The 27,026-nt window shown below is 36.5% G+C and overlaps 1 protein-coding gene across 18 annotated transcripts in view; it reads right to left on the bottom strand.

The window, feature by feature from the left end:
• Window positions 1-27,026, bottom strand: part of SEMA5A (semaphorin 5A) — a 332,072-nt gene that overhangs the window by 128,736 nt on the left and 176,310 nt on the right. For all 18 annotated transcript variants that reach the window (XM_040695738.2, XM_046926696.1, XM_046926710.1 and 15 more), the window contains 3 exons: window positions 16,706-16,768; window positions 10,551-10,649; window positions 9,856-10,069 (listed from right to left, as the gene is read on the bottom strand). In XM_040695738.2, the coding sequence (XP_040551672.1) occupies window positions 9,856-10,069; window positions 10,551-10,649; window positions 16,706-16,768 (376 nt within the window). The remainder of the gene's footprint in view (window positions 1-9,855; window positions 10,070-10,550; window positions 10,650-16,705; window positions 16,769-27,026) is intronic.

Here is a 27,026-nt window from a genome sequence, read left to right as displayed (position 1 = left end):
ACTGTACTGATTATGAAGTGATAAAAATATGACCTGCACTTGAAACTTGTGAAAACTGTATTATCTCAGAGCTACCTCAGGGAATTCTGTGAATCTGGAGGGATTATCATGTCAGGCTTTTCTTGAATGAAGCAAAATTTCATTTTCTTTTTGGGAAAAATGAACTGAATCACTTCAAAGCTTCAAAGAAAAAATGTCATTCCTGTCTAGGAAAATTTACTTTCTAAGTTTCCCAATATTGTGCTGTGAACTGCTGTTTGTTGACATGGAGGACTTGTTACAAAGGTTTTTAATACAGGAGAGGAAATTACTTTTATTTCCTGCTGAATTTGCAGGAGCAAATTTCCATTTGTTCTGGAAGAGTAAATGCATTTCTTCTGTGAATGATAACAAGTGCATAGCATTCTGGTATGTCACAAGATACAGGTAATATGGATCAACATGAGACTGTCAATCTGTAATAAAGCAGAATTGGAAAAGCAAGAAAAACAGTTTATCAACATGGCATGATAAAGTTTGCCAATGTATGACATGGAGCAACACTACACAGATATGTGAGTCCAGGTACTGTAACACTGCAGTGCCAGTTAGTGCTGCCTCTGGGCAAACGCCACTGTGGCATGCTGTTTCTGAAGCTTGCTTACACATGACCGAACCATACAAAGTCAACATAGCGCTTCAGTCAGAAATTATCTAATTGTTTTTTCCAAAGGTTGAGGACAAACCTACACAGTCTCTGTTCTTATCAAAAAGGCACTTACTAAGAAGAGGCAATGTTTCTCATTGGATTATTTTCCCTATCAACCCACCCATGGATCTCAGAGACCAAAGAGACCAAGCCTATACTCACTGTCTTCAAGCTGATGCTTCCTGACATTGCAGACTTCTGCTGTATGGCCTATGCTATGGTGTGAAGGCTGATGATGCACCCTGGAGAACAGCATCTTTGCAGCACAAAATCAGGGGTGTGCTGCACACCTGGGAAGGCAGCAAGAGGTCACACCACAGAGTTAGGGGCTCTGTAGGGAAACTACACATGAAGTGCCTCTTGGCAAGAGCATCTAAAGCAAACTTCTCCCTGAGTCAAGTCTAGGTTTTCAACAGGAAATAAGCAGTTGGAGTGGTCCAAAACAAGCCTCGGAAGCAAGTCAACAATAAAGCAATATGCATGATATTGAATGATCAGGGATAAGTATTATTTCCTGGTCTTGGCAAGAAAGAGTTACGATTTCCACTGAATAACCCTATGAGAAAAAACCACTAACATTTCAAGGGAGTTGTGTTCAGAAACTCAGTCAAAAGAGAATTGAGCTCCAGAAATTTGAAAAGAACTCTGAAATTAGAAGTTTGATATATCCAAATGCAGAATATATATATATACTTATACCAAACATATATATATATATATATACACACATACACATGCTTATATAATATTCAAAATCTTAAAAATCTGAATGCTGGCCTAGTGCTGAATGACATTCATCTTCACTAGATCAACAAATCACACACTCATACTGTTGGTCTCGAGAGATCCATTTGGCTTCTAAGGATTCACTTGATTCAAATATTTATATTCAACAAAATAATTAATGGCATTAAATTCTAGAAACATGCATTTGGTGTTATTTTTTATGGTCGGTTTGGGTTTCTTGTTTTGTTTGTTTTAGTTAGTTTGTTGTTTTTTTTTTTAATAGGTTTCAATATACCAGTATAAATGCTCTAAAAATTGAGATAACAGCAAGAATTTAAGTTCCAAATGTGCTAGTCTTTTTTTTTCTTTCACCTTACTAACATAATTAATGAAGTACATTTCTTATTTGCATTTTGCCGTCTCAGTACTTCTTTTGTAATTACATTAATTTAGCATAACTCTCTGCAGCTGCTGGAAAACACTAGAGATCTTGCATTAGGCTGACCCAGGCATTGCTTCTCAAGAATGCTTAAGGACAAATCTTAATCCTAGAGTAAATTTTTCCTACAGTGTTAAACTCCTTCAAAGTAATAGATAACTTGTAGTCATCATAATTATAAGCTCACGAGGTGAAAAGGAAAACATTAAGTACCTGAATAAAATAGGTGGAAATTATTGCTTATTAGCAGCTCTGTGTATCACAATCATCTAGGAGACATGCTTAAAATGCTAGTCTGTTGTACCATAGCTGACTCCCAGACTATTTTGACTATTTTTGTCTCCTCAATGCCTCAATTCTCCACGTTTTTTTTAATACTCTTTTCCTTTAGTTCAGTTGAAAGCTTTATGGGCACAGAAGAGCAAGGACTACAAAATATAGTGAAAACACATGTCAGACAGTTTTTTTTTCCCAATCTTCTCTTAAATTGCTGATAGTTTTTATAATAGAATCCAGTGTAATCACAAAAGTGGATGCAGACATCAGACATTATATTCTCTAATCATTTCTGAAATATAATTATCTATTTCCTCAAAACTAGTTTTGAAATATTATGTTACAAAAGTTCTTCTATTATCTGCTGTTTATTCCAAATATATCTGCTTCATTTGCAAGGTAAAATGTTCCTACAGCATAATATTTTGTAATTTATTACATCATTTTCTTGATGCAAATTTATTGGTTGCAAACTTAGTGATAGAAATCATTCTCTCCTCTGATCTAGTATCTACATAAGTCCTTGAGAGTCCAATCTGAATTCCAGTAGACTTTTGGTTGCCTTCATTCGCTGGTACCCTGCATAACAGGATACTGGGGAAGTGGGACAAGGAGGGAAAATACAGATCACTACCTAAATTCTCTCAGAACCTCTAGAGGTTTGGGCTATATGGATCTATCAGTAAAATGCATAAGTTTGGATGCTTACTTAAAATGCCAAACATTTTGATTGCTGTTTATCCACTCTTTAAATTCTTTTATCTTTTTTATTAAAAAAAAAAAAAAAAAATTGCAGGAAAGGTATCAATCAAAGGTTTTTCCTTGCTGACTTGGGCTTCTTTATAGTTTTCCTTTTTTGCTTTATATTTTCTTTTCCTTAGTACGAAAGAAAACAGAGTTTACTTTCATAATCATCTGCTTTTCTTTCCACTGTAAGGCCTGATATGTCTGCTACTGAAATTCTATTTTTGCCTCCCGTATTTGTCCTCCTCCTTTCTTTGGAGAATTCTGTTTTTTGCATGTTCTTGTTTCCCCAAGTTCATCAAGTCCATCTCTTTTTCTCCCTCTTCCTGAGTGAGATGTATTTCAATTCTAATTCCTTTCTTCTCCCTTGCTTATTGTATACTACAGTTTTCTGAATGAAGCAGGGCTGGGCACAGATGATCTGTTTGCCTTTCTTTCTTCTTAGTTTAGCCAATGGGAGCAGATATGAGCAGCCTAGGTGAGATGTAAAAGAACAGGCTCTGCCTTCAGTAGCTTCCTAGACTTTTCATAAATGTAGGAGGGCTGTTGCTGCTTCATCTAGAATCACAGAATTGCTCAGGTTGGAGAAGACCCTAAAGATCATCAAGTCCAACCACAACCTAACCATACTACCCTAACTCTAACAACCCTCTGCTAAATCATATCCCTGAGCACCACTTCCAAATGGTTTTTAAACACATCCAACACCTCAAAACACTCAACCACCTCCATGGGGAGCCTATTCCAGTGCTTAACAACCCTTTCTGTAAAGAAATGTTTCCTGATATCCAACCTAAACCTCCCCTGGCGCAACTTAGACCATTTCCCCTCGTCCTGTCACCTGTCACCAGTGAGAAGAGACCAGTCCCGCTCTAGCTGCAATCACCTTTCAGGTATTTGAAGAGAGCAATAAGGTCTCCCCTCAGTCTCTCCTTCTCCAGACTAAAGAGCCCCATCTCCTTCATTTGCTCCTCGTAGGGCATATTCTCCAAGCCCTGGATTGGATAAGAAGTACAAAATCCACCTCTGTGGGAAGTATTACCTGAGTGAGGAAGTGCTACAAAAGTGCCTTGTAGTAACTTAGTCTGGCCTAGGGCAAAGGAGGTCAGGGGAGGTTTCTCCGTCCTGTGTCAGCTTGCCACTCCCCTACTTTATCATTGCCATCTGGGGGAAGATATGCAGCTTTGAAAGGAAAAACACAGCACAACTACTCAAATTTTGTCTCTGGTAGCAGCTCCAGTGGAGAATCCTAAGGATGTGTTTCAAAACCAATAGATATTTCCATTCTATTTTTGGACACTGGCAAAAAGAAAGATACACACAAAGGATCAGAACCAAGTGTATATGTGACAGAACCAAGGAAAAGTCATTATTTATCTTCTTGCAAAATAAGCAACAAATGGTAGCATATGTCTTGAATATTTTCAATCTGGTCTACTGTCTGAAAGCTAAAGACCAAGCTGCACGAATCAACTGGATTTGAGTTACATAAAATATTGCATAATAAGAAAAGCTGTTTCAGGTAATTACAAGGCTTTTCACTATAAATAAAAAACGACCCTGAATTGTTGTACTCATTTCTATTAATGCTTTGAAGCAAAAGTGAAAGGATTGTTTTTGTTCTTTGCTCATAATATCTTTCCACATATCCTTCTAGTACCAAGAGTTATAATAATAGTGCAAAAACAATAATGAGGATGGAGTCAAAGATGCATTTAACCCTTCTAACCAGCAATCTGCGAGAATTTTGCTTTTGCTGTTACTTGCGAAGACTAAATTAAGACTAAATTAAGACTAGATTAGGAAGCTTTCTATTAAGCAAAACATTAAAAATATATATCTTAGAAGAACTATTTTCAGAACATCTAATAACCAAGCAGTAAGAGGGAAAAGTGATAATATTGTGTCAGCAGAGCAGAACAACCCAAACATTCCTATGTGCTTCTCAGTCGGAAAGGGTTATAACCTGTGCAATATTTTATTTCTTTTTCTGTTTTGGGGCCACATATAATATTAGATCTCATTTTAATCATCTGTAGTCTGCCCACTGATGAAGTGGCTAGGCATTTAGCACAAGTTTTTTATTTACTTAATATGGTCCAAGAGCATATATCATAATATGTTTAGGAAAAAGAAAACAACTACAATTTATTTCAAGACAGTTAGAGACCCAAACAGTCTGAATATGCAAGTTTAAGCCAAGGCTACTGGCAAAGGATGAAACCAAATGTCCCACTGTTCTGCTCTATGATTTAACAATGGAAGGGACTGGGTTATCATACACTTCCTTAGTCTATTTTGCCCTCTTATAGGCTAAGGGAAGGAAGGAGACACTGTAGACTACAGTTTCATAATGAGGCATCAAATCAACCTTCATTGATTTGAGGAGGTTAAAGGAAAATAGAAAAACCTTTACTAATTATAAATGTTGTACTACCAGAAAAGCAGTGAAGGCTTTTCACTGTCAATCTGAACCCACTCAAGTTTGTGGACTTCAAGTATAACTCTTCCATTTACCTCTATACTCCAGACCAAATGATGATGAATTCTGCCCCTGCTGCACTTTGTAGATCAACCCTAAGGCTGAGCTCAATTAGAAGCACTCCGTAACAGTAAATTCAGGATATGATTTAAAAAACATGTTATGCTGTGATTTTAAATAGACTCAAGTAAACAGCATGTGAGCAGTAAATCAAGCTGTTCTTTTTTTCTTAATGGAAGATCTAATGTATTTGCTATCATTTAATCATGTCCAAAGCAGACTACCAAGATAGGCTATTCAGTTTATGAAACATTACTAAGGTGATTTTAAAATGGTCTAGAAACACACTGCTCTTTACTGTACTGAACAGTGGGCTGAATCTCAAGGCCTCGTTGATTGCTTTGGTTAGGAGAAGAAATCAATGGAAAAACTGTCTGCTTCAGACATAACGCTCAGTGTGTGCTGTTTGACCTCAAATCATTTCTCTCAAGTACAGAAGTACTTGAATACAGACTTGGAGAGAAAGAGAAATGAAAGTAGGCAGCAGAACATATCTTAAAGAATAAAATGCAGGTAAGCAGCCTTTCTATCTTATTCAATTGTTTGCCCCTCTCTATACATACTCACATGAGTAGCTCTAAGAACTAATTTTTTTAGAATTACATGGGAAAAGACAAAGCCAAAATCATGAGAGGAAGGGGTGGTTTCTCCGTTCAGAAGTTCCATATTAACTGTCCTGCAGCGAGCTGGGTACCAGGTGGAGATAGTAATAGTTTGTTGCATTTGCCACTTGCATTTAATGTCTATAGGAGCACCAGGAAGACAAATAGGTTCTATGAGCAGAGCATTAATTTATTTTTGTGGAAAAGAAGGGAATTCCTGAGGTAAAAAAAACTCTAACTGATGAACATATTCAGGCATAATCAAGAGCTGAATATGTTACTCCTATTAATTTTAGAAGACAGCAAATTCAAAAACTGCCTCCAGATGTTTCTTCCGTTTTTCACTGAAGAAGACAATACTGTTTACACACTAAAATTTTCCAGAAAATGAAAAAAAAAAAATAGGAATTGGGCAGATATCTAACATTTGGCCAAGTGCTCTGCCTGCTATTTGAAACTGACAACACAGACAAAACTCAGCTGATTCAAATTTCAGACTTCTGGCAGTAGTGACTGTCATTTTGCTCTCCAGCATTTCTGAAAGGTCTTGGAAAGTGGGAGAGGATCCTGAAGGCTGGAGGAAAATCAGGAGGAAAATCAGATCCTGAAGGCTGGAGAAAGCCCAGGAGTGTCACACCAGTCTTCAAAAAGGGCATGGAGGATGATCTAGGAGTTACAGGCCAGTTAGTCTCACCTCCATCTTTGGGAAGGGGATGGAAAAACTTCTTCTGGATGCCATCTCCGAGCAATTGGAAGAAAAGAAGTTTATCAGGAGTAATCAATGTGGATTCACAAGGGCTACCAAACTGGTTGCCTGGAAGAGCAGAGGATGCTGTGTACCTAGACTTCAGCAAAGCTTTTGACTCTGTTTCTCACAGCATCCTTGTAATGAAGCTTAAAAACTGAGACAGTGAGGTAGACTGAGAACCGGCCGACTATCAGAGCTCAGAGGCTTTTTATCAACAGTGAAGACTCTGGTTAGAGGCCTGTAGCTAGCAATGTTCCCCAGGGATCAGTACTGGGTCCCATCTTGCTCAATATCTTCATCAATGATCCAGATGAAGGGACAGAGTGCACTTCCAGCAAGTTTACTGATGACACAAATCTGGGAGGAGTGGCTGAAACATCAGAAGGCTCTGCTGTCATTCAGCAAGACCTGAGCATGCAGGAGTGTCGGATGGAGAGACCTGAACAGCAAAAAGAAGTGTAGAGTCCTATACCCTCAGAGGAATAACTGCATGCATCAGTACAGGCTGACCTGTCAGAAAGGAACTCTGCAGAGAAGGCCCTAGGTGTGATGTTTGGCCTTCTAGTTTGGCCATGAGCAAGCAGTGAGTACTTGCAGCACGGTAGGCCCCCGACAAAGGAAAGATACGGAGCTTTTGGAGAAGGTCTAGAGGACGGCCACAAAGACCATCAGAGGGCTGGAGCACCTCTCCTCCTATGAAGACAGGCTGAAGGAACTAGGCTTGTTCAGCCTGGAAAAGAGAATGCTGCAGGGAAACCTCATTGTGACCTTCCGGTATTTAAAGGGAGATTATAAACATGACAGGAAATCAACTTTTTACATGAGTAGACAGTGATAGGACAAGGGGAATGGTTTTAAACTAAAGGAAAGGAGATACAGAGTAGATGTCAGGGGAAGTTTTTCACTGAGTGGTGAGGTGCTGGAACACGTTGCCCAGAGAGTTTGTGGATACCCTGTCCCTGAAGGTGTTTAAGGCCAGGTTGGATGGGGCCCTGGACAATCTGATCTAGTACTTGATCTAGCAGCTGGCAAACCTGCCTGTGGCAGGAACTTGATGATCCTTGGGTCCCCTTCCAACCCAAGCCATTCTATGATTCTCTGATTCGTTAGAGTACTGCTATCATACCCAGAGATAGTTTGAAATGGTCCAATGTAATATGTACAGTAGCAAATCTAAGTGAGAAGAAGCATCACACCTCTGAAGGAAGCATGGATGTAGCACAAAAATATACTTTGACTTGCAAATTTAAAGCCATATATGCACACGAGGACACCCTAAAAAGGCTGAATTTGATTAAGTGTCAGCTAATACTGATGAGCAAGTTTTGACTATGAAGCTTCCATTCCAGTTGATAAAACTGCCTAACTTTTCTTACAGGATTATTTATGTCACTTTCTCACTGAAAGCATCAAATCCTTCATTTCAATCCAAGTACTGAAAACCTAATGCAGTTTTTTGACAGTATGTCACACATGCATGGGCAAATTGACATAAAAGCAGGTGAATCTGCAAATCTTAGCTACCCCAGAAGACATCTCCCCTCCACTCCTCTTTATGTAGGAAACTGAGATGCTTCCAGCCTTTTATTGGATTTGCTTGAATTGGCTCCAATTACAAAACTAATCTTGTTCTTTCTCCCCAAAGATAAAGTCACACTTTCCTGACAACTTAATTCCAAGCAGTTTAGAGGAAGAAGAATGAATTATAAAAGAGAATGTATAGGTATGACTGAAGCTTTTTATAAGCAAAATGTAAAGAGAGAGAATCTGATTAATTGGAACAGGTTTCATGGGAAGTGGTAGGAATTTTACTGTGCCCTTTGGCATAAAACATCCAGTTAAACTGAAAACTTAGTGTGAAGAATGTTTTGCCTTTGACAGAAGCATCCAGGTGTGGCACAGCAATTAGCTTCAGTATCAGGGCTGTGTGGACAAATGCTGCCTGAACAGAGATACCTGTACAATGAGCTCATTTTTCATCTCATATTTCTTTTTCACTGCTATAATTCTGTTATGTTTTATGCAGTTTGGTCTTCTTTTGTTAATTAATATATTAGCACTCTCTGAAATTCAGAAAACATAACAAATTTCTCCAAGCTACCTCTGATGGCTTCTTTGTATAGGGAAAACAGATCAAGTAAACAAGTACAATTCAGCATTCAGTGTATATGAAGTCTGAAATATCTAAAATAGTCTGACACTTGTAGCTGCATAATGTTCTGAAGTTGGAAAGGTTTACATATGTACTTAAATTTTAACATGAGAATAATTTTACCATAACAAGAAATGTACTGTGGGTTATGGTTGATTACTGCTGTGTCATTTATACCACTGATGCTAACTTAAGCATCGTGAGTTACGAAAATATGTTTGTTTGGTTTTTTTTAGTAGGAAAATCATGGACAAAATACAAAGTACATAATTTTAAATTTTAAGTTAAGCAATGGTTTTCACTTTAGAAGAATCTGCATCTAGTTTTGTAATACATACATTAATTGTCAAGTGACTCTGCTTCATCTCAGGAATGCCAGTTTAAATTTTCTCCTAGCTGGAAATCCTCATTTGGTGATGAACATCTTTGATACAGGAATCATTGCTACAATATTATTTTTATTATTTGTGTGGCACATACAACAAGAAGTTTCAAAATCAGCTATAATAAGCTTCAAAAACTTCAGTTTACCACCTAAGCAGCTTGAAAACACAAATATTTCTGCTTGTTAAGGCTGGGACTTGAAGAGAAAGGTAGGGAAATTCAGTCCATTCTAAACTATTTTCTGCCTTCGGTTTTTAAAGGACTCAACAGAGCAATGTCCAACGCAAGCTACAGCCCTTGGTCAATGCAGCTTTGCCATGTAAGCTCACCTGAGATATAAGGTACAGCTCATCCCTATGCCTGCAAACACAACTTAATATTTAAGTGCATATCTACAAACAGCTATATTAAGTACATGCTATAATAACTATACTAGTATATTAAAAATTGTATTTTTAATGAGAACCGCATTACACTCAAAACATCCAAATTCTCACGAACCAGAAGAAGATGGGTTAAAAAGCAGATAAGTCTCATGGTTCATCAGTACTCACCATTCAGCCACTTGGAGTTGTACTGTGCAGTACGGAGAGGAGGAAGGGCTCCCAAACTGCGATAAATGGCAGGATCCCTTCCCGGAAAATCCATGGCTGTAGCAGCATATAATTCCCCACTGGAAGTGAGAAGTGCAGTGGAGTTGTGCTGGGGACTATAAGGACAACGAGCCATGCCACTGATTTGATCATGTATCTCTGTCAAGTTATTTAACTGTAGAACAGAAAGAAAAAGGGATTAAAATGACCCGAAAATTATCATCTCAGCCATGCTGTATCAATCTGAGCAACCTGTTATCATAAGCATGAATTAGCTGTTCTGCTATTGCACAGCAGTAATGAGTTAGCCTGTACATCCACCTGAAAGTGTCTCATATAGATTTCACTGTAATATTGTTTGACCTTGCTTGTGTGCCTTTGGTGGGCAAAACATGCAAATTAACCATTAGCCATCATACCTAAAACATTTCACATTGGGAACTAAAAAATATATTTATATACAGATTGTAAGTATGAAAAACAGATCTGATTGTCATATTCAACTAAAGTATTCACTGTAACAAATGATAATACAGTTACGTACCAGTTCACTAACCAATTCACTAACAGTCTGAATTCAACAACTTGCTCTACTTGCTAACCAGCAGTCTCAGAGCATGGGCTCGAGTTTATGGGACAAAATGTTTAACTCATACCGTCCGATTTGTGCAAATAGGAGTGAAAGCATTGGTTCCACAGGTAAAGAGATGGTTGCCTCCAACAAGAAGCACTCGAATATAGTTCTGGCATTCCTCCTGCCATGTAGAAAAAAAAGAATAAATTCGGTGTTTATGCATACTCAATGTGTTAACAATCATCAATATAAATGTTCTAACGACAACACATACATCCATCAATCTTTGTGAAAGGATCCTAACAGTATCACAGTAAAGCTCTTCAATAGCAAAGACTTCTGAGTGTGCATGAAGTCAGGATTACAAACAGGTTGCCAGTAAGAACAGTGTGTTCTAAGTATACAAATAAAATTATTGAGATGTCCAGACACAAATTTGTCACTCCTAGCTACATAATTTACATGGTATGTTTTATTAGAAGCATCTACATTTTGGTTAATTTCTCATGGAAACCTCCAAAATTTCATTATCACAATACACATACACTGACCCTGAAGAATAATTGTATCTCTGTTTTTTCCCATATTAGAATGTGTGAAGGCTTTAAGAAGCTAGAAACCAACAGCACTTTCTAATGTTTATTCAGACAGAGAGCAATACTACACAACTCCTGAAACTGTATGTAGGAAGGCCTCAAACATTATTTCTGCAGAAATGAATGTTCCTATCTATTAAAATAAAGAAAATCAACAACAACAAAACGTTTCAGAATCCTTCTGTTTGAGCACATGGCTAAAATGCTTTCTATCTTTCATTCACAAGAAACAGATACTAAAAGAAATCATGTAAGTACATCCATGTAATGATAATGGGGCAGAAGTCTCATTATCTGGTCCCTGGTTATATTCTGAAAAGAATGCTTAGAATTTATTATCTATACTTTTCCTTATGCAAAATAAAAATGAAACAAAACAGAAAATCCCAAAAATGCACATGCAAAAGAAATTGCATCCATCTCTCATGAAAATGTAGCTCTTGGAACCTTCTCTTCGAGCCTTAAATGTAATTGTCAAATATTTTAAAACTGAGATCAAACTCCCAATGCCTTTATCTTAAACTTACCAAGATCATCTTAATATCCTTTCAAACAAACAGAAGCTGATATACCATAATCATATGACAGAGCATGGAACTGCAGTAAGTCTTTTTAAAAAGCAATTATTTCACATAATGTATTTCATATAAATAAACACAGTATTTTATTCTTTGGACTGTTTCCATCCTGCCCTTTGCTGCAAGCCCTGGAATGTAAGTGTAGGAAAAAATAAGTGGGTTCTGACATTACAACCCATCCAACCTCTCCTCTTCATATTCTAGAGCTCCCTGAAATAATGCCATTCCCAAATTACTTGCATGCTCATCACCCACTCCTTCTGTTCAAAAATAATGTAATTTTTTTAAACTCTGACATTCCTGAGATTCACAAGATGTTTCTCTTTAATGTTCCCCAGTCTTGTACTAACTTTGTAACAATTCAGAGTGCAACAGCACAAGTAAGATATATCTCATTTTTGTTGGCTACGTAGTACAACAAAATCAAAGCTGAAATAAATGACTTCTTTAACTGGCTATTTTCTTCATACAACAAACTGAAAACAATAGTTATGAATAAAACATTCATCACTCAAAAAAAAACATAGAAAAGGGACTCTTATTTAGCCAGTTCAATTGCTCAGAATCACCTTTATAGCTTTGGAGTCAAGCTTTCATCTTTAGGTCTACAAAAAAAGAGGTACATGTTATAGAACACAAAGGATTTTAAAACCGAAAGTGTATATAGTTTTATCTTACATATCTTGATTTCTTTGCCATGGATTCTCTTACTATCCCAAAAGACTGTCTTTCAAAGAAAGAAAACCATTTAGCATGTACTGTCTACTTTATATCAGCACACCTGAAACAAACCACAGGTATTTGAAAGAATTCAGTGGTCAAGCAGGTGAGGTCACTATTTAATTTTAATACTAGTTTGACAGTTCAAGGATGACCTGGCTACAGTCGCTTATCCATTTTCAGCAATGTTTGTTGCACAGGCAAACATTTTAAACACAATAGGTTTAAAGTTTAAATACTTCTATAGTAAGTTCAGAAGCTAATACACACAGCTGTTGCAATATTAAATAACCAATGAGTAAGATGTTTTTATTTTTTTTAATTTCTGCTTTATTTATTGCTTTTTTTTACATTTTGCTTTTATATCTTTTCTTATTGCGTGTTCCTATCACAAGTGCCATTCAAAACTGACAAATTTATTCTCTTCACCATGGCATTTTAGACTTAAATGCTAACGCATGATGGCTACAAGGACATTGGTTTGTCTGGCTCACTCCAGGAGTTATTTTAAGCAACTGTTTAAATTGGTGGATAAATGTACAAAGTCTCAGTAACAAACATCAGACTTCAAAAGTCAAGTGTGCATTACACTGTCAGACATGATGGATGTCCCTATATATTTTCCTCCCCATCTCTTTCCCGTCATTGGCTCCTAACGCATAAACCTCAGAACAACAACTACTGCTAACAGCTAGGGGCAAAAATTCCATGCGACTTCTTTCTCAATAACAAGAACAAAGTTGCATTTAACTAACTATTATCTCAAAACTGCTAGAGTTGCTTTAGGGTTCAAAGCTGGCTTCTGATTTCAGAGCATGCCATCAGCAAACTGACTTCTATCTTTGCTGCTTGAACTTATTGCCCCCATAGTGGTCTGTGGTCAGCAGAGCTTCAAGAGAAACAAGGATTTGAATGAGAGATTACTCACAGCCATCCTTGTAATCCTCATCTCTCCCTTACCACAGTCTGGGCTGGCCATATGTATTTTGTCTCTGGTCTTTCCTGTCCTTTTCTGCAGTCACACATGTTTCTGCCCTGAAATCTGAAGTTGCTCTCACAAGTTTCATGGAAACAAAACATCCAGTAGCTCCCCAGCTGGGGCTGGATCTATTTATACAGCAAAGCAGCAATTGGAATTGTCTCTCTCAGGGGATTTTCACTGAAGAAGTGCAATTTGTTGTAGTACTGGACTGAATTTCTCCAGGTCTGATAGCTCTTTTTTTTTTTTTTCTTTCTCCTCCGCCCAAGTGAAGGCTTGAAGGCTGCTGTGGTTTGACCAGAAAGAGGAGTGTGCCACAAATCAGATATTCTCCTTCTTTGTATGCATATGTTCTCCTAAGAGAAAGAGTGTGGCTCTTAAGCATATCCTCTGTCATGAACTTCTCTTAGTCTTGGGCATAAGGCAGTAAAATATAAACATCATCAGGTTATACTTTCTCTGGCCTTGAGTTTGGTTTTAATCTCAAGCATACCAGTGAAGGTAAGAGACTTGAAAAGTTCAAAGAAAAAGACCACAATAAATTAATTAATAAATAGATAGATAGATAGATAGATAGATAGATGAATATATTTTTTTTAAAGCCCGATCATGACAATAAGCACATTTGGTTGTAATGAAATCTAAGATCTGCATTTATCTTCTAGATGGTGAAACAGGAAAGAGGTTACGGATCCAAATCAAACAATGTATCTTTACTCAGATAGTGATGATACTAAGGAGCAATCATAGAATCAAATAATGGTTTGAGATGGAAGAGACCTTAAAGATTATCTAGTTTCAGCCCCACTAGTGGGGGCAGGAACATCTTATACTAGATCAGGTTGCCCGAACACTTTATACTGTGTTTGCTGTACAGTATTATATAAGCTATTCTAGTAAAAACCTGTAGGGTGTTCAAATGGCCTTGAATGCATTTAAGGATGGGGCATCCACAGTTTCTCTGGGCAACCTGTTGCAGTGTGTCACTACCCTCTAGAGTCTGAGTAAAGAACCTCTTCCCTATGTCTAATCTTTCCTGTAAGTCCACTTATTGAACTTTTGGAGGCTTTTATCGGAATAGCATATATACTATTTTACAGGGAGGCATAACTTCAAATCACTTATACAACAGAGCATGATGAGCATGAATGAAAATCTGGATGAATGCACTATACTTAAGTACATTTCACAAGTGCTGAGTGCTTCTCTGAGCAAGAATTATTTAATAACATGCTTCAGCAATGTTGAGTTGAGTGTGCATATCAAACCACAAACAGTTCTGTCAACAGGAAATTCAAAGTACACTACTACATCCTTAAATTTACCATTACTTTCATCCATCACGTTAGATTACAGTCACTGCAGACACTGTGACTTTCAGAGCTGAATGCTATTCTCATTGTTTTAAATTCCAAAAATCACTGTAAAACAGAGGTATAAACTTTTAGTTATACACTGTATTTCTACTGTGATAGTTTCTACCCTGTGTGCACTTTGATCAATGACATCTGTCATACTATATTGTCACTTGGGCATGTTCTCTACTTTTAGTATTGTCACCTGAAAGATAAGGCTGAAGGCTTCAAGGATACATTACATGAGAAAACATAAACATTCTATGTAGAAATAGCAATTTACAAAATGAAACATTTGCTTAAAATATGAGGTCCCCAAAGTTCTTCCTTTTCTCTCCACAAGCTAACAAGTAAGCAGCATACTCATCTATCATCTATTTCTGCCATGAAAGCCTTCATACAGGTTAGAAATTTTTAATTAAAATCTTGCCTGTTCCTTTTCTCTAGCTATTAATAACTGCCACACAGACCTAGTAAATCTCACACATTAATGGCTAGTTATCAGCAACTCCTAAATACATGTTTCCAAGACTGGGATGACAAAAAAGGGAAAGGAGAATAACAAAAAAGGCAATACCATCCCTAATGCCTTTTTTCAATGTTATAAACTCATATCTATAGTGACAGATGATCTTCTGCAAAGACAATAATCTTCCGTGCATGAAGATTTACACTGCATATTCCCTATACCCACTTTTTTTACTTCCTGGCAATTCTTTTTCTATCCTCGTGGTATAGCATGGCCACGCTCCAGTTGTGAAACCATTTTTCTTCTTCAAACTCAAGTGAAAATGGATACGCAAAGGCTATAATGCAACATTATTTTCCAAAACTTACTAAGAATAGCTGGAAATGAAATATTTTGCTTGATGGGAGAAGTTAAAGGTCACTGATTATACATACAGACTATGCAGAAGAAGAGATCCATTCTTTACTAGAAAGCTAGCAGATATGAACATTTGGAATACGTACTTCAAAACTTGTGGGACTGAGAATTTTTGTTTTGTTGGGATTTTTTGCTTTGTTGTGCTTCTTTATGACTTTTGTGAATGAATCTCATAGGCTGATATGTTCTACTGAACGTGAGTTCTGAAAACAAGCACATTCTTCTGTTGCTATTGCTCTTGATGTACTTCTGTGTTTTTCCCTTATGTTTTAACTCACGTGCCACCATCACTTCCAATGTGTTGAAGCCACTATTCAGCTCTGCACATTCCCTGACTTTAATCTGCCAATTCGTGTAGATAAGCTCATTGAGACACTCTTCATTTTGTGATGTGACAGTTGTGCACAGAGCATCGCTTGTCTTTGACATCACTGTTGCTACTGCTGAAATGCACCACCCACTGCCTCACTATGCTCACATCCACTGTTTGTTCTCCATAAACATTCAGCAAGTGCTGATGAATGTCATTGGGTGTGATTTTTCCACATGGAGAAATTCAGTGACACACCTTTGTGTCATCTGTACATCCACGTCAGACACCATTTTGTCAGACTGTCCTTCGGCTGCCATCTGTCACACGGCAACAACATGGAATGGAATACTGTCAGAAAGATTCAACCGCTACTGCCATACCACCAACATGTGCCTGTGATATCATAGGCCAAATAGGAGGCATTACTTTCAGAACAGCCCTCATAAATTGAATTCTTTACAAAGAACATAGAGAGTTATTTGAGATTAACGGCACTGAGTATGATGTGAAAATACAGCTCATTACACACAATACATTGTAGAGTCAATACAATGAATTGTTAGAAACTCAGTTGTTTTTATCATTTCATCACAGCACCACGTGACTGCACCTCTCACTTCACACCTCCCTATATTGTTCTTTATTCCTTTGCTAGTACATCAGTGTCATACTGTTTTTCTATAGCTGTCTTCAGAAAGAAATGGGAGACTTTTCTTTGGGAGACAACTGTATAAGGTAGATATTTATACACTGAATTATACCTGCTATTAAAATACAAATTTTGTTAAAGCAGAACTGTCTTGTGCTTACCTTTGATTTTCCTTTACTGTAACAGGCTCTTTTAGTAGCTTCATCACATTGCCATTCCACTGCCTGCAACCAACAGAAATTAGTTAGAAATGCAGGGAATACAGAAGTATATAACTCAGCTAACTAAGCCCATGCTTGAGATACATGCTTCAGGTACACTGACAATTAACCATGGATGGTTCTAGCCATAATCACCTTATAAGCTTTTTCTCCTTAGAAATGTAGTTCTACTCTTGGTGGTTTTTCAGTTTTCTAATCCAAAGTGAAACTGGCTGTCCCCATGATTCACCATAACTACAGCTACAGCAGAAATAACCACAATCACATTTGATGCTGTTTAGCCCCTTTTGTATCAGTCTTACTCAGCTAAGCACAGGGAAGGGGTGACTCTTCCTCCCCAGCAGAGGTGGGCAGCATCACGCTGAGGTCAGCTCTGCTGAGAGACTTTTTGTGTCAGAAAGGGTGCACTGCTGCTGGTTGTGCAGATTTTCTCTCGAGCATGAAATGGATATTTTATTTTCCCAAGGTGTGACTGCAGCAGTAATTGGAGGAGCTAAAACTTCAACTGAAGGGAAAGAGCAACAAGCAGGCATCCACAGGACAACAGTGAGATGGAACACTGCAAAGCAGAAGTGATTTATCCTCATTTTTGAACCTTCTGTTTCAACAGACTTATGCCAGGAATGTAAGTCTAGGCTGCATTATGGCACTTTCACTGCCTGAGTTAATTCCAATTATTTCCATATTTAACATTCAACAGCTATGACTTACAAACTCTACCGTTCAGTGGAGCAGATCCTGGGCTTGGTGTGTATGTGCTAATACATGCACACATTTGAATGCCTGTGTATGCTGTGCAGTCAGAGTGCATTTTAAATCTCTCTGCTTGCTTTCATATCAACAACGCACATCCACCTGTTCCCTTGATAAAAATGTCACAAAGCATTTTACATTTTACTAGGAAGAAATGAGATTACTAAACCAAACACTGCTGCTTAATTGTTGAAACCACTGTTTTTTCAGTTTTATTTACCAGAAAATAATGGAAGATAATTTACTCAGACTTAATATAAGTAATCTTTTGTACCTGTCTTTCAATGGAGACTATACTGATAGAAAGTAGAGTCTACAATTAATGAAAATTAATAGGGTGAAAGTCTATTTAAACTAAGGGGAAACATGCCTTCATGGTATACTATGTAGTACTTTTTGATTTGTTTTCAACAAGCTCAAGAATGAGCTTTTTTTTATTATTATTATTTCAGAAAAGAAAGACTTGTAAAACTAATGCCATTACTTCTCTTCCTCAGCTTCAAGCCTTCCTGTTTAAAGCATTTACTTTTGCATATAAATGACCACAGCATGTTGGAGAATACATTGAAAACTTCTGGAAAACCCTACTTGTGAATGATGATCCTAGCATTTATAATGGATTGTATCTTATACTATGTAAGATAAAAATAAAAAAAAAAAAGCGGTAATGACTTGACTTTTTTTGGTTCTGTAATGCAAAAAGCAGTTCATCTCTATAATGGCAACCAATAATAAAAGACTGCTCTTGGATGAGCAGTATTAAGTTCCTCAATCCAGTAGGACACATTAAATTTGCATGTTACATGGCACTAAATACAAGTATCTGATAATTAATTCATTATCTCTAAACAACACAGAAAGTTGAAATGCCTGGAGAAATGCAAGATTTACCAGTAGGAGGTCAAGACAGAAAGACTTAGTCGAATACAGTTGCTTAAAAATAACATCTGAAGGAATGCTCTTGCCAAAACTGAACTGAGAAGAATATGTTAAGCATGAACAGCAGGAAGAAAGAGGACAGAAAAAATGGATTCAAGATAAAATGTTTATCAATAAATCAATTTTCAGTGGCAAAATATCCAGCTTTCAGTTGGCTAAGACTGTGGTAAAAGACTAATTTGAAGGCAAAAGATGTCAAATGTGAAAATTATACTATGTCATAAATCAAGCAAATTAAGTACACCTCTGAAGCACTGAAATGTTTTGGAAAAGACACTCAAGAGCCAAAAGGGACAGTTCTTCAAATTTTCCATGAAATCTGAGAAAAGTATACAAGGCACTTCCATGAACAGGACACAAAACCATGTCATTATTGGCATAACTGAAAGAAAATTTTCTTCTCTGACATCCATGGGATGCATAGATGTAAATAAGGGTACTAAATACTACAAAACTAAATTATATATATCAGTAAAAAAAGAGCACCAGCCCTGCACTGATCCCTGGGGGACGCCACTCATCACCAATCTGCATCAGACATTAAACTCTGGACCACCTCTCTCTAGGTATAATCTTGTAACCAGCTCCTCCTCCATCAAATAGTCTGCTCATCATATCATTACCTTTCAGACTGGGAGAGAACTATGTTATGAGGGACTTATGCGTTAAAGACTTTATTTAATTCTATCAGTGGCTCTTCCCTCGTCCAATGATGCAGTTACGCCATCATAAAAAGTGACAAGGTTGGTCAGGCAGGACTTGCCCTTCGTGAAGCCACTCTGGCTTTCCCATATCACCTCCCTCTCTCCCATTTGCCTTAACATAGCTTCTAGGAGCATCTGCTCCATGGTCTTCCTCAGCACTGAGATGAAGAAGTAACTAAGTAAGTATAGACACACTAGTGACAAAGCCATGAGCCATCACTAACATCAAGTATACTTCATAGTCCTATAACTCTGATTTTCTCTGCTGGAGGAGACAATAAGAAGGCAGGCTTCAAATGAAGTGTATTACAAAGGCACTTAAAGAAGGCTGGGTAGATCAGAGTCTTATAGGCTGGTCCCTAAGGTTCTTTCATATTTTCAATAATACATACATATGCTCTATTACAAATTAAATGAAAAGAGCATGTATAGGCCAACATTCATACATATAAACATATATATATACAGATATGTGCGTGTATATATATATATATATATAGGAAGTATTTCTTTTAAATCTTCAGGAAATCTGGTCAAGTTTCTCAATAAATGGAAATTCAGTTATTCAACAAAGTCTACTAGTAATACACAGGGGGAAGACTGGTGGAAATTTGTCAAGTTAAATGTCATTTCAATGTGGGAGAAAAACAACAGGAGAAAAATGTGCCCTGAATCTTTAAAACATAAAGATGAAACAAAATGTCCCAACAGAATAATAACAATGTGATTTTTGTGAGTTGAAGATAAAGACTTTAAATTCTGAAAGAGTAGACTGACACATACAGATTGTTGTATTTTAGAGAACAAGCGCAAAACCAGGTTCAAGTTAGAAATGTTACTGTTATCTATAGCTTGTATCAAAATGACATCTTCTGCTTGGCACCATTTTCTAATATTTTCACAGCATACAGATAAGTGGTGCAGAGAATAAGATATGCATACCATGATTATTATTTGAACCCCTATCACAACAACTTAAGTACCTGAATTTTATCCTATTGGGAGCTATTATTTTTTATGTCTTAAGAAGTAGTTCCAATTTTCATATAGCAAAATATGACCTCCTGTGCTCTGTGTATTGTTTTTAATTAATATTGTAATTCTACTTAGCAGGTAACAAAATGCACTGAACCAAATTATAGATATTCAAACTTTTCTTTGCTCTTGGGAAGGAGAGAACAAGGATTTGAATATTAATACTGAAGAAACTAAAGATGGTAGCACATTAGCTACTGGTGAGCATTTTCACGAGAAATATATGCACACAGGCTAAAGGTTAGCTCATAAGGCTCAAACACATTCAAACATAAAGAGGGTAGACTTAGGTTGGATATAAGGAAAAAATCTTTTACAGTGAGGTTGGTGAGGCACTGGCACAGGTTGCCCAGAGATGTGGTGGATGTCCCATCCTTGGAGACATTCAAGGTCAGGCTGGAAGGTGTTCTGAGCACCCTGATCTAGCTGTAGGTGTCCCTGTTCATTGCAGGGGAGTTGGACTAGATGACCTGTAAAGGTCCCTTCCAACTCTAAGGATTTTATGATTCTATGATTCTAAAGCATTGTTCTGTCCCTGATAGGAAGGTGATAGAATTACAGCTGGATGCCTTTCATGAACCCTGCTATCAAATACATGCTTTCAAGTGCCTCCACAAATTTAATGTCTTCTGCAATCTAGTAGATACAAATAAATCTTAATTATCTGACAGTCACCAGTAGAGCTGTTCAAAGAACTTGCTGTGAGATTTTTAGCCCTGCCAATCTCAGACTGTGTGACCAGTCCTAAAGTCTGAACTTGACACAGTTTCATCAGATAAGGAAGTCACAGTCAATTGTCACATGCATTGTTTTCTTCATTTAAAAAAAATACACAAAGCACAAAGCTCCAAATATATTTGGCATAAAAACAGACTGAGCAGAAACATGGCTTTGGTGCACACTTGAAGTCTAAATTTTAACACAAGTGTAAAAGTAATGGCAGGTATCTTTTTGTACAAGCTCAGTTGTATCAGAGTTTTGGACATAACACCACCAATGTAAGGAAAACACTCCAAAATCTTCGGATGAGTTCCCTCCTAACATTTTCAAGGGGAGTGGGAGGGGAGAAATTCCAGCTAGCGAAAAAATTCCAACTCAAGTTATCTAAGTAACTATTATCTTCAAAAATGAAAAAAAATAGACATGCAGCATACATTAATCTTAAGTTAAAAGTTAGAGTATTAAAAATAATCATATTCTTTAGAACAACAAATGTATTTCAATAACTTCTCCACTTGGGTGAATGACAGAGACTTGTTTAAAAGTCAAATAATCATATTCTCAAAGGACAGACCAAATAAAAGTAAAGAAATTAGCTCCAAGAGAAATCAAAGTGATTTATTTGAATACCTTAGAATACTAAAGCAGCATTAAAGAAAATGAGGAAACAGTGAATAGTAAGTTTCCTTCTCAGTTAATAACTAATTTTCAATTTGTTTTCTTTGTATCCAACATACAACAACTGCCTAAGTTCTCTGGCAAGAAATTAAGTCACAGAATCATAGAGTATCCCAAGCTGGAAGGGACCTATAGGGACCATCAAATCCAACTCCTTTCCAACCTAAATCATTCTATAATTTTCCAGAAAACAAACAAAAACAAACAAACAAACATAAAAACATAGAAGAAGAAAAAAAATCAGAAGGATAAGTACTTAATTCTAATGTATCCACTTTCTACAAATATCTAAATGCAAAAAGGAAATTTGAAAAGTATGAATATAATCAAAACAAGGACTGGTCACTTTGAATGCATGAGATGAGATACCTATTAGTTATATTTATAAATCATAAATAATCATATGGCTTTCACCTCCACTAGTGGAACATGCATACACAGATCTCCTGGAATAACTATATTCATATAGATACATAGATACACATAACATATACACGTATACAGGTGCACGCACACTTAGTTATATACCTGGACTTTTTAAAAGCATAGAAGCAAAATGTACTGTTATATTTCATAGTGAAAGAAGTTAATTAGTCAAGAACCAAAAAATGAACAGAACAGTATTCCAGACAGATGGTCCAGCACTTCTTAGGCAGATGGCTCTGCTAATTAGATACTGGCAAAAATAACATTAAAGAAGATGGTTTAATTATGCGATGCCAAAAAATAACAACTACATGAAATTTCCTTTTTTCTTTTTCACTGTCTGTTTGCTTTCATCTCTTATATCATGTATTTAAACAATACTTCGGGGAGTTGAGTTATAATGGCAATAATCATAACAATATATGTCAACAAACATGAGTAATATCGCCTTATTGTTTGCATCAGTCCAGCAATGCAACGGCTTCAAAAAGTTGTGATTTGTTTGGCATGGGTGTCTTGCAGCCTGCCTAATTATATCTCAATGAACATGGATGCTAGACTCCAAAAGCTGAGTTTAAAGAGGCCGTAAAGAAAGTGTCAGAATAGTAAATGCTAAGAGAGAATGTAGCCACAGAGAAGTATACCAACAAGACATTTAGCAGCAAATTAGCAACCGCAGTGTTAGAAGTGGTTTTGATGGTAACCAGAAATTTTAAGGCATACTTTGGTATAATGACATCCCTGCTTACAGTAAATATGAAAAACCACTTACAAAAGATTTATACTTCCCTATACTTCAGGCAAACTATTTTCCTTGCTTTCCATAGAACCATGACCTTGCTGCCATTACTGCTGGAGCTGTCTGTCTTGCCAGCCTGATAAACAATCAGCTTTTGAGAGTGGCAGTCCACTGTGGAAATGCTAGGGGAATGTACTAAAAAGGGACTTCTCTTTAGTACACCTCTTTTTTGGCTCATCATAAAAGAAAAACGGTTTTATATGGACTACAGGCAGCCTGGTTAGGCTCTCCTATCAAGTGATAGGCCAGCAGCCCAAACGAGAGCAACATTGTATGGACAAATTTACTAATTGATTACATTTGTTGAAGTATCTTGCCACCAGATACAAAATGCAACAGCCAGTTCTCCTAGAAACAACAATATGTGTGTTTTCATTTGTTCAGATTTTACTGTTCATCCACAGTTAGAAAACTAAGGTTTCTTAAAAAGTGAGGAGTGTGAAATAGATGAAAATAAATATCCAATTATGTTAGAATTTTCTAGGGTTTGATTTTAAATAAAAACTGAGCTCCCATGATAGATACATAATTTCATGTTTAACCCACATAATTTATGAAACTTTACATGGCTTCAAGAGCAAAGCTGATGTCAAGTGAATTTTCTTTCAAATATAATGGCCCAAACTATATAAAAAAGTGAAGAGAGACATAGATACTAAGCCAAAGTTTTAATTACCTTATTTTGTTGACTATGCAAACAAACAGCTGCTGAAAATTTTGTCAGAATTGATATAATAAAATTTAGAGTTACTAAGACTTTCAGAACCTCCTAGCGGATGGCTACTGCGTTAACTTTAATGACACTAGGCTCTGCGCAAGATTTGACCTCTACTAAATGTCACCAAACCACCCATCTGTGCATTCCCTGTTTGTGTTCTGCAAAGACTTCTAAATGTCACAAAATGTTCATTTGGTTTGCACTTAACAGAAAAATGTTTATAGAGGAAACTGCAGTTCCGAAACTGAAGTCAGTAACTCAGAACTTGAATATACTCAGAACCAATAGTTTTAGTCCTGCTTCCAGTGAGTTACTAATAAAAAGGTATTGCACCGTGACTTTCAAAGTTCTGAATGTTCTAGTTTGGCATTTTGAGGCTTTTATGTTTTTTATGGACATTTAAAAATTGAATGCTGGATTGTGCTGAAGGGGTAAAACAACAAAATGTTCTTGCATTTCCAGTCTTGGCAGCCGCTCAGCAGGTAGAAATGAAATTTTGTACCATATTTTTAATGTACATTCTGAAATTATACTAAATATAGCAAATTTAATATATTGAATAAATTATATGTGAACCTTTTTAGATTAACATCTGTGTTAGCATACTGAGTTTTAAAGCTCTCTCTGCTTTTTGGCAAATAAGATTGATTTCAGTAGGCTTCAAGACCTTTTGAAAGCAACGTTTCATTTTTTTACAAATTGTGTTGTAAACTTTTAAGTGCTGATCAGAAATGTCAGGATTATCTTTATTTCAGGAAAGGGAAAGATATTTCAATGTAATTTCATACTCCCTAGCCCCCTAGGTTAAATACCACAATAAATGGGAAAAAAAAGTCCCCTAGCACCGGAATTTCAGAAAAGAAAGACTTCAATGCATTCAATGTATTCCTTGAATATAGGAATACAGATTATTTTCTTGTGCATTTGCTCATTGCTGCAGATGGCAAAGGAGAAGGGGGTGCTGCTAAGTGTGTCATCTTGCCCCATACTAACCTGGTGTTCAAGTCATGCTGGTGAAGGATGAAGGATAAAGTATGCCAGTGAGAAACATCAGACAGTCAAGGAAGTTAGGATACTTCAGAAGGCTCTGTACAAACCAAAATCCTTCCTGCAGTAATTTCTCAGAGGCATAGCCAACACAATATATCTCATCCCCAGGTTGTCAAAGACAGCTGGATTATAGCTTCTAGATACGCGCTTACTACAGCAAGCAGATGAACCTGAGAGATATGGTAGAGGATGAAATTTATAACACCTTCTAAGTGACATTTTTTGAAATGGCTGAACATTGTATCACATAATTGAGACTGCAAAAAGAAATCTTTGTATTTTATATGTATCTATATAGTTTTTTTTCATCGTGTCTCATTACAAAGAGAATAAAAACTCTATCATGATTTTTGTTTCTCATTTATTTATTCATTATTTATTCATTTTGCCACTGGGCTTTACTAATGAAAGACCTGATTCTGTGAATATCAGTACTCACCTATATTTCTACCATTCAAAATTCACAATAACTCTTATTTACAAAAATAAAAATATATTGAATAATTAGCCTAAAAATAGCATCTTAGTAAAAAAAATGAACTTCAAGAATAAATATATGTCCATATATGCAATCAAATTGGAGTCAGAAGATTTTAGACAGACAAAATCAGAGAGAAAGATGAATACTGAGAAACAGTAATGTAAGAAGAACCAGATCACATGGCTTGTACAATGAACTGTCAGTAAAGAAACAAATGGTTCAACAGCTAAGTGTTGCATACACGAGATTTTCTACATCTTTCTATTTAAATCAATAGACTAGAAGCTGATTTTGAAAAAATAGTACACAGATATACAAGATATTTAGAAAATGGATGGGGCAAAACAGAACACACAGACACAAAAAAAAAACATCACCAAATTTCCAAGGAGTTGGCAGTAAGTTTGATGGCAGGACAACTGACCATTCACTCAAGGAAAGAAGAAATTATATTTTGGTTATGCTTAAATCAATTGGATTTAATTTGGAAAAAAAAAAAGAAAAAAAAAGAAAATCTGAGAGACACAACATGGCAATAATATGTGGAAGAATAAAAAGTAAAACAGGTATATAACTGAGTCTTTAATACATATTGTAAACTGTGGAGAAAGGCAAAAAAAAATAGCATACTTAGAAAAATTCTTATTAAACACAAAGAACAAAAGATGCTTATTACAACAGGAAAGCTCGAATCTACAGCTACTAGGAAAATCATTGGAGTGTAGCTGCATTGTTAAATTACACAGAAAGCAAGGCTGAGGAAGACAAGCTATGGAGTATCAGGACCAGCAAGTATCTGCTCAAAATGTGAAAAGGTCTTCCAGAGAGCATCATGTACTACAATTGCAGAAAAGGAGTATACAGAAAAGGAGAACAGCAATGCAACTTCAAATCACAACTTCATCATGATAATTTGGGATAACAGTGAGGCTATGAATACAGCTGAATTTTTCTCCTTTTTTGAGATAAGTGAATGGTTGGGAGGAACATCAATGATGCATGGGGCTTTTCACCTCCAGTTAAACCTCACTCAAGACATTAATCAGGGAAAGTTTGTGATATTGGGTAACTTGGTATTAGCTGTGGGAATTGAGTGGATCATTTCAATCCAAATTTCTAGAAGACTAGTCTTCATAACAAAATGAGCAATAACTGGCCATTTATGCAGAAGGAATTGAACAGCTACTTAGAAGAAAAGGAGAATCCTGTTACATATTTTGTTTGCCTCATTCCATATTCATAAGGAATTTCAGAAAAGCAGGCAGTTGCTGAAATATCTTATCTTAACAATTTCTCTTATTTTTTTTTCCCCAAGCTGCCCTCATATATTTTAGCAGTGGACAGTTGTAGCATACTGTACTCAACTCTTAACCTAAGAATCCCAACCACCAAGCTCCAAAGATAAAAGGGGATAAGTTTTGTGCCACTCTCATACTTGCAACTAGAGAGTATATCACAGGCAAAACATTATAGAGTTGGAGAATTTTATGTGACTTAGTTTATTGCCAACCACCACAGAACTCAGTCCATCGAAGTCCCTCTGGTGGGGAAGGTAGGACATTTAGCATGCTTTCAGTTTCCTCGGTGGATAATCTCCACAGTCAGTTTAATAGTCAAGAATAATAATAAGAAAAAATCATTACTTCTGAGTCATATTTAGAAAAATAAACTGATAAGTCATATTTCATAGAAAAATTAAATTCTCAGAGATTATAAAGTTATTTTAAAACCTGATAAATTTGTTATAAATTGTCATGTCATGCACATCTGTAGAAAACACTACACAGAACCTGTTAACTGACAGACCGAGAAATCATCTATAACAATAAATCAACCATGTATTAAATAGTCTATTAATCATTAAGTAGATAACTATAAAATATTTACGCAGTGAAACTTAGTAAACAAATGATACATATTCAGTGAATGTTATTGTTGCTCAGTTATTATTTGCTGTG

This window comes from Gallus gallus, chromosome 2 (genome assembly GCF_016699485.2).
Source record: "Gallus gallus isolate bGalGal1 chromosome 2, bGalGal1.mat.broiler.GRCg7b, whole genome shotgun sequence".
Taxonomy (NCBI): domain Eukaryota; kingdom Metazoa; phylum Chordata; class Aves; order Galliformes; family Phasianidae; genus Gallus; species Gallus gallus.
Note: the sequence above shows the minus strand (reverse complement) of the source record. Positions and strands in the feature narration are given on the sequence as shown.